The sequence below is a fragment of the Clinocottus analis genome, unplaced genomic scaffold, assembly GCF_023055335.1.
Source record: "Clinocottus analis isolate CAN_PGR_092001 unplaced genomic scaffold, fCliAna1.0.p SCAF_44, whole genome shotgun sequence".
Lineage (NCBI taxonomy): Eukaryota > Metazoa > Chordata > Actinopteri > Perciformes > Cottidae > Clinocottus > Clinocottus analis.
Genome location: NW_027176198.1, coordinates 398,148 through 405,647, shown reverse-complemented (window position 1 = coordinate 405,647; position 7,500 = coordinate 398,148). Strand labels below are relative to the sequence as shown.

The following is a 7,500-nucleotide window of genomic DNA, read 5'->3' as shown; positions in this document are numbered from 1 at the left end:
AGGGGTCTGAGGCGGAGAGGCTTCACATAAGGGCTCCTCTGTCATAGTTTTATTTGCAGTTATGAGGCAATGTTTACGCACTTTGTTTTTATTTGAAATAGATATAGAACTCTATAATAATAATATAAGCGTCTATAATTACTCTCCCCGAGTGAATTAGATGCTTCGGCTTCCTCTGCTGCTCTAAAGCAGGGCTGTCCAAACCTTCTGCAAAGAGGGCCAAATTTGATAAAGTAAAGTTCCCCGGGGGCCAATAGTTCCTTCTGACATTTTTTTAACCACAAAGTTACATGAAAATACACTTTAACTATCTTACCTTCATCTTTGTAACCAAAGACAATGTAATCAAACATAATGAAACCAATTCTGCTTTTCATTCAGTCAGACAACAACAAACAAACTGCATTTCTATGAGTTCAATAACTTTGTCTCTTGAACATTGTAAACAGGAGTTTAAAGTAATGCAAAGTGGTCTGTTATCATTCAACTTTAAAACAAGTACATTTGCCCTTGTCTTTGCTCTAAAAAAGAAGTTCTCTCAAAAAAAATTCTTTTAAAAAATGCTCTCAATTTTTTTTTCTCTCAAATTGTTTTTTTTTTTTTTTTTAGAAAAAAATACGTTTTCTAAAAAAAAAGTTCTCAAAAAATTTTCTCTCCAAAAAATGCTGTCAAATTTTTTTCTCTCAAAATGTTTTTTTTTTTTTTTTAGAAAAAATAGGTTTTCTCAAAAAAAAAGTTCTCAAAAAAAAGTTTTCTAAAAAATTGTTATCTAAAAAAATTGCTCTCAAAAAAAAATTCGCAATTTTTTTTGGAAGAAAAAAAGGTTTTCTAAAAAAAAAAACTCAAAAAAAATTCTTGCAAAAAAAATGCTTTTCTATTTTTTCTCTAAAGATTTTTTTTTCTCAAAAAAAAAAAAGAAAAGAGGGACAGCAACTAGTTGTGTTTTTAATATTGGTGTCACAAGGAATAAACTGGCAGATAAAGCTGTAAAAGAAATACTGGCACAAATGTTGCAGTGAAGCAGAAAGCAAAAGTATGATTAAAGAAAGATTAAAGGAAACATGACAGAAGCAACGAGGACAGAAATGGAAAAAAATTTAAATTCATACTCCAGACCAGTTGGTGGCGGTAACGCACCAAACAGCTGTTTACTCACCGCCAATAAACCTCAAAGAAGAAGAAGAAGAAGAAGAAGAAGAAGAAGAAGAAGAAGCAACTTCTCTCTTCCGGTTCTGTATCGTATCAGGTGAAGGCAGCTAACAGCCACCATGCAGCTCGGTCGTGTAGCGCTAGCAGCTAGCGAGTGTTAGCCACCTAGCATGAAGCTCGGTCGTGTAGCGATAGCAGCTAGCGAGTGTTAGCTACCTAGCATGGTCGTGTAGCGCTAGCAGCGATCAGTAGCAGAGACTCTGGCTGCAGCTGCATTTCTCCTCACGTCCTCCTCACGTCACGAGCTGCGTGCTAACAGCAGATCAGCAGGAGGACGTTTCTCCTTTAGAGGAAATGAGCCACGAACCAAACTGCTGGAGGCTGAACCCTCGAGTTCAGACACACGGATCAGGTCTGTGTTTTTCTTTATTGTTTTCATTAACTGGTCCGCGTGACCAGTCACATCAACCGATCCAGCTCGGGAGCGAGCGAGGTTTTTTTTTTTTTTTTAACAAGTTAACGGAAAGAGCCACGTGGCACAACATCCGGTTTTTCAAAATAAAACAAATTAAACAAATCGTATACTTGCATGATGGTAATCAGATGAAATGACTTGTATTCACATCAAGTATAAAACATGTGACCTTCAACTAGTGAGTAGAAATAGATAGAAAATACAACTCAACGCTGCTTACAAATGTTATTGTTGTGTTTTTACATTCGGAGCGACACGAATACATTTAGTCTAATTACTTGACTGTCTCCACTAATGAAAGCTGATATCAGTCTGAAGTCACCGTTGTCATAATGTGCTCCCTGCAGATGTCCAGCAGCTGTTGGAGATTAAAGCAGAAGTCCCCCCTGAGTGCTTGGACCAGAACCAGGAGGACCCGCAGCCCCTCCACATAAAAGAGGAGCCGGAGCCCCTCCACATAAAAGAGGAAGAGGAGGATCTCTGGACCCGTCTAGAGGGAGAGCAGCTGGAGGAGGATGATATCACCAAGTTCCTCTCTACTGCTGTTACTGTGAAGAGTGAAGATGACAAACCTCAGACCTCACAGCTTCATCAAAGCCAGACGGAGGACAACAGAGAGGCGGAGCCTCCAACTCCCAGGTCAGAGACACCAATACAAACAGAAACTAAAGGAAAGGACTGTAGGGGATCAGGACCACATCCAAATGCTGATGATGAAAAGGCTTCAGAATCTTCTGAAACTGAAGAGAGTTATGGTGTTTGGCAAGAACCTTTGTCAGATTCTGGACCTGAAAGTGAAGGCAAGGACAATGTTTGGAAGGAGACCAGGGCACCTGAGTCTGCTGCACATGTCCTGAAATATAATGAAGGCCTTGTAAGTCATGTGGGATGTAACACTGGCAACAAATCCTTCAGCTTCTTCAATTGTAGTACACGGTTTTACTACAAGGGGTTTCTGCAGAAACACATGATGTGTCATTTTGGAAAAATGTCCTCCAGCTGTTTGGTTAGAAATAAATGTTTTAGAGTGAAGCAAAAGAAAGATTCACAGCCAACAGTTCTCACAAGAGAGAGACCATTTAGTTGTGATGTTTGTGGGAAAAGATTTACAAAACAGGGAAATCTGAAGACACACATGCGAGTTCACACAGGAGAGAAACCATTCAGTTGTGACATTTGTGGGAAAAGATTTACATTACAGGGAAATCTGAAGAGCCACATGAGGATCCACACAGGAGAGAAACCATTCAGTTGTGATCTTTGTGGGAAAATATTTAACCTGAAGCAACATCTGAAGACACACATGAGAGGCCACACAGGAGAGAAACCATACGGTTGTGATGTTTGTGGGAATAGATTCACAAGACGGGGAACTCTGAAGAGCCACATGAGAATCCACACAGGAGAGAAACCATTCAGCTGTGATGTTTGTGGGAAAAGATTTACAACACTGGGACATGTGAAAACACACACGAGAGTCCACACAGGAGAGAAACCATTTAGTTGTGATGTTTGTGGGAAAAGATTTACAGAACAAGGAACTCTGAAGAAACACACAAGAGTCCACACAGGAGAGAAACCAATCAGTTGTGATGTTTGTGGGAAAAGATTTACACAAAAAAGAACTCTGAAGACGCACATGAGAGTTCACACAGGAGAGAAACCATTCAGTTGTGATGTTTGTGGGGAAAGATTTACACAAAAAAGAACTCTGACGACACACACGAGAGTCCACACAGGAGAGAAACCATTTAGTTGTGATACTTGTGGGAAAAGCTTCACAAGACAGGGACATCTGAAGACACACATGAGAGTCCACACAGGAGAGAAACCATTTGGTTGTAATGTTTGTAGGAAAAGATTTGCAGAACAAGGAACTCTGAAGAAGCACATGAGAGTCCACACAGGAGATTACTTGTTTCTTCCAGTAGTGAAAGATTAATGATGTAAGTTGTTCTCTTTCCCTTGTGTTTAATTAAAAAATAGAAAAATGTTTACTATTCCATTCCAAATAGAATGCAAATTCTAAATATAGATAAGATGCATCGTGCTGTTAATGATGACAACCCTAACCTATTTGTTGATTTAGTAGTTATTGTCTTAATACGTGACAGACGTCCTGATCCACACTCCAGACCAGTTGGTGGCGGTAACGCACCAAACAGTTGTTGGCCAACCGCCAATAAACCTCAAATCAAATGGGACGTAACCATTTCTTTGACTTCCTGTGTATTCCCTGAAGGCAACTGAAATTTGTCCGGCTTTATTTGTTTTATTTTCATCTACTCCGTCCCAGCAAATAATGTATTTAAACAAATTCCTACTGATTATTATTAAAATGAATAAGTAAGAATAAACGGGCTCTGGTCTAAGTGTTAGCCACGTAGCTCGGTCATGTAGCGATAGCAGCTAACTACTGGAGGTTGAACCTCGAGTCATAGTGCTCTCTCTAACAAACACACACTCACAGCTGGAGGTCGTGGCTCCTAAAACATGATTTTTAAAAACTGTACAATATTGCAGATTTTATTAATTTTTTTATTTGCACGACAACAAGGATTTTTTTTTGCTGGCAAGCGAAACTTTGTAAAAAATAACATCCGGGAAGACGGAAGTACACACACACACACACACTCACACACACACACACACAGAGAGAGAAGAACATTGATTGTCAATCATCATCATCATCATATGAGGGTCATCTCCATGTCAGATTTCTCGGTGGCGCGACTGCTCGGCTCCTCCTCTTCCTCCTCTTCCTCAGTCACTTGGACGTCTCCTGCAGCGACAGGCGGGAGCGCGGCGGCGCGGCGCTCTGCCTCCGCGGCAGCAGACCAAGGAAGACGTCCTGCTGCCGGCCGTCCAGCCTGAAGCTCTGGGCCCGCTGAGCCGTGGAGCTCCTGGTCGGAGTAATAGAAGGTGGAGGAGGATGTCGGGGAGGAAGGGGAGGAGTCACTGGGTTCCTGGAGAGAGAGGGGAAGAGAGAGGAGGTAGAGAAAGACGGTTGTGAATGATGGATGGAGGGAGCACAGCGATGACGCGATGGATGATGATGATGATGATGGAGGAGGAGTAGAACAAAAAGAAGAAGAAGAAAATGAGAGGGAAAAGTTGAAAGTCTGTCTGGCAGCTCATGAAGCTGCATGTTTCCTTGTTGGTGATTAAGGAAACATTTAGACTTTGACGTGTGATTTGAGTGAGAGGAGAAGAAAAAAAACCATCAACGTGCAGGTTTTATGGGTTAAAAGGAAGTTCAGCCAGTGGATCTACAGCTCAACACCCTCATGACCTCATCGTGACCTCATCATGACGCACAGCTGCTGGTTATGATCTGTTTCCTGTGAACACATGAAGCTCTGGTGGAGTTCAGACAGGAAGACGTCTCATCACCGGCAGCACATGATCTCTACTGGAGATCCCCGTCAGAGGAGTCCTGGACTCCATCAGCTGTTCGTCAGCTGGGCACCACATGCCCGTAACCCTCTGTGTGCCAGGCTTCAGTAAGTAAGTCTGTGGGTTAGGGTTAGGGTAAGTCTGTTTCTCCGGCTGCAGCCTGAGCTTCTAGCTTCCAGGTAGAAACGAGAGGTTTCTCGTAGCTTCCTGCCTCACTGACCAATCACACGTCCACGCCACCTCTCAAAGAACACGCCCACATGTCAAACTAAAGCTCTGATTGGTTGAAGTCTGTGACATCAACCACAACGTCCACTCCCTGTGTCCTAAACTGCTCTGCTCTCATAGAGACACAGGAGGAGGAATCTGATTGGATGAAAGTCTCTGAAAGGCTGAAGCAGAGCAGCAGAGGAAGAAGACACGATGACATCACTATGACACATGCAGTGGATTAGTGGAGAACTGTGAGATTAAAGGCTTAGCGGCCCGCACCGATCCAGCCAGATCACGTGACGACGACAACAACAACAACATGACATTATTGCAACACACACGGCTCATGCGGTCAGAAAGCAACACGTACGAACGACCAGCGGCTGCTAAGGAAGCAGAGGAGGCTCGCTGATTGGACGATGAGCAGCGCGCCGCGGGAGGGGCAGGAAGGAGGCAGGAAGGAGGCAGGAAGGAGGCAGCAGAGCTCATTTAGGGAACGTTTGTACGTCGCTGTCACACCTCACTCTCTGGAAAGACACACACACACACACACACAAGAAGGTCAAATGAAGGTCAAAGAGGTGACACACGTCTAGAGGTTTCTGCGAGACACATTCGGTCCATCACGAGGAGCAAACTGCATGAAGGAACTCTCAAATTAAACTTCTCCAGCTGAGATGGAGCGTTTCCCTGCTTCGCCAGCAGGGGGCGACTCTCCTGCAGCCGCTCCAGGAAGGGTTCATTAGAACAAAGGCCTCGGAGCCAGAGAGCCGCCGTCGTGTTTACGGGTTAAATGCTGGGCAAAGCGGAGGATTAGGTTAATGGTGGTCATGATGGCGGGAGGCCGTGGAGGTCGCGGGGTCACATACGTGCTGCAGAAGGGCGTGTACCTCGGCATACGAGGGCCGGACAGACGTCTGGCCCGACGCATCTGAAAACAACAGTTACAGACGTGTGAAGCTCCTCAAAGAGCTCCAACTCTTTATTCTGAATGTGTAGCATACTGTGATCATATGAACATCCAGTTGTTCAACCTGTTTGGTTCAGGGCCGTAACAACTAATAACACACCTTTATGGAGATATGAGGACGTAAAGAATCAGAATATGAAACAAAGCTCGGGCCTGTGAGGAAGGAGCTTCAGCCCAAAAGGTTCAAATCCTCATTAAACTACGTAGAAACAGGAACAAAGACCCACCTGGTTTCATTTCTCCATCATGAAACCAAAACATATTCATTGATGCTTCACACTTAAATATTAATTATGAATATTGATCCAGTGATGAAGATCATCAACGTTTTGAGAGGAAAAGTCTTCAAGGACGTGTGTGTGTGTGTGTGTGTGTATACGGGGTTTTGTTGCAAAAAGAAAAACACATTTCAACCATCATCATCATCATCATCATCATCATCATCATCATCAGGTTAACGTGACCGAGTGTTAAAACAACAGACATAATATCTACTGACCATCATAATATTCATAAACACGGAGCACAAATATCTGAATTAATGGAAACAATCTATTTGAAAATGTTCCATGTTTAAAACCTGTCTCCTCTGCAGTACCTCCTCCTGCCACACGAGGGCGCCACCTGATCAGACAACACCTGATCACCTGCCGCTCCTCCTTACAATGATCTTTATGTCCTGAGTACGAGGGTTTCTGTTTGCTCCTTAACTCCTTAACTCTTTAACTCTTTAACTCTTTAACTCTTTAACTCCTTCACTCTTTAACTCTTTAACTCCTTCACTCCTTCACTGCTTCACTCCTTCACTCCTTCACTGCTTCACTCCTTCACTCCTCCACTGCTTCACTCCTTCACTCCTTCACTCCTTCACTGCTTCACTCTTTAACTCCTTCACTCCTTCACTGCTTCACTCCTTCACTCCTTCACTGCTAACAGATACGTACGGCCACAGCGGAGCGTCCGGGTCCCCTCTGAGCGACGATGGCTCCTGAGACGGCTTTGATCCAGCTGTGCATGTCCTCTGGGCTGTCGGCCTGAGACAGAGAGGACGTCCATGTGTCATTCCTCTCTTCAATGCAACATATAAACAAGCTGAACGTTTACATGTTGCAGCGTCACACGGTGCTGATGAGGAAAAGAACCGCACGCCATCAGGCTGCTGGTTACCTGCATGTAGAAGGTTCTGGAGCCGGTGACCATTTCAAACAGGTTGTCCCTCTGCATCAGCTCGCTGCTCAGAACAGGAGCAGAGCGTCAACACCAAGAGCTGCAGCACCAAGAGCTGCAGCACCAAGAG

General features: G+C 43.9%; 2 protein-coding genes across 6 annotated transcripts in view; one reads left to right on the top strand and one right to left on the bottom strand.

Annotated features, from left to right (window-relative positions):
* The first annotated feature begins 1,242 nt into the window (after positions 1 to 1,242).
* LOC137801836 (gastrula zinc finger protein XlCGF57.1-like) lies at positions 1,243 to 3,932 on the top strand. The gene is made up of 2 exons (XM_068599237.1): positions 1,243 to 1,561; positions 1,972 to 3,932. Exons 1-2 carry the CDS (start codon positions 1,504 to 1,506, stop codon positions 3,564 to 3,566), a joined length of 1,653 nt encoding a protein of 550 aa, XP_068455338.1. The 5' UTR covers positions 1,243 to 1,503; the 3' UTR covers positions 3,567 to 3,932.
* A 217-nt stretch (positions 3,933 to 4,149) lies between these two features.
* The window catches only part of LOC137801849 (pleckstrin homology domain-containing family A member 1-like), an 8,992-nt gene continuing 5,641 nt past the window's right edge, over positions 4,150 to 7,500 (bottom strand). For 2 of the 5 annotated variants that reach the window (XM_068599264.1, XM_068599265.1), the window contains 3 exons: positions 7,371 to 7,434; positions 7,148 to 7,237; positions 4,150 to 4,590 (listed from right to left, as the gene is read on the bottom strand). In XM_068599264.1, coding sequence (XP_068455365.1) covers positions 4,315 to 4,590; positions 7,148 to 7,237; positions 7,371 to 7,434 — 430 coding nt within the window. In that variant the 3' untranslated portion in view covers positions 4,150 to 4,314. Of the gene's footprint in view, positions 4,591 to 5,603; positions 6,165 to 7,147; positions 7,238 to 7,370; positions 7,435 to 7,500 lie in introns of all 5 variants that reach the window. The other 3 variants (XM_068599266.1, XR_011079917.1, XR_011079918.1) reach the window with 3 other exon arrangements.

Coding starts and splice junctions, on each gene's coding strand:
- LOC137801836 (XM_068599237.1), top strand. CDS start 1,504: ATGAGCCACGAACCAAACTGCTGGAGGCTGAACCCTCGAGTTCAGACA. Junction 1,562..1,971: donor AGTTCAGACACACGGATCAG/GTCTGTGTTTTT, acceptor TGCTCCCTGCAG/ATGTCCAGCAGCTGTTGGAG.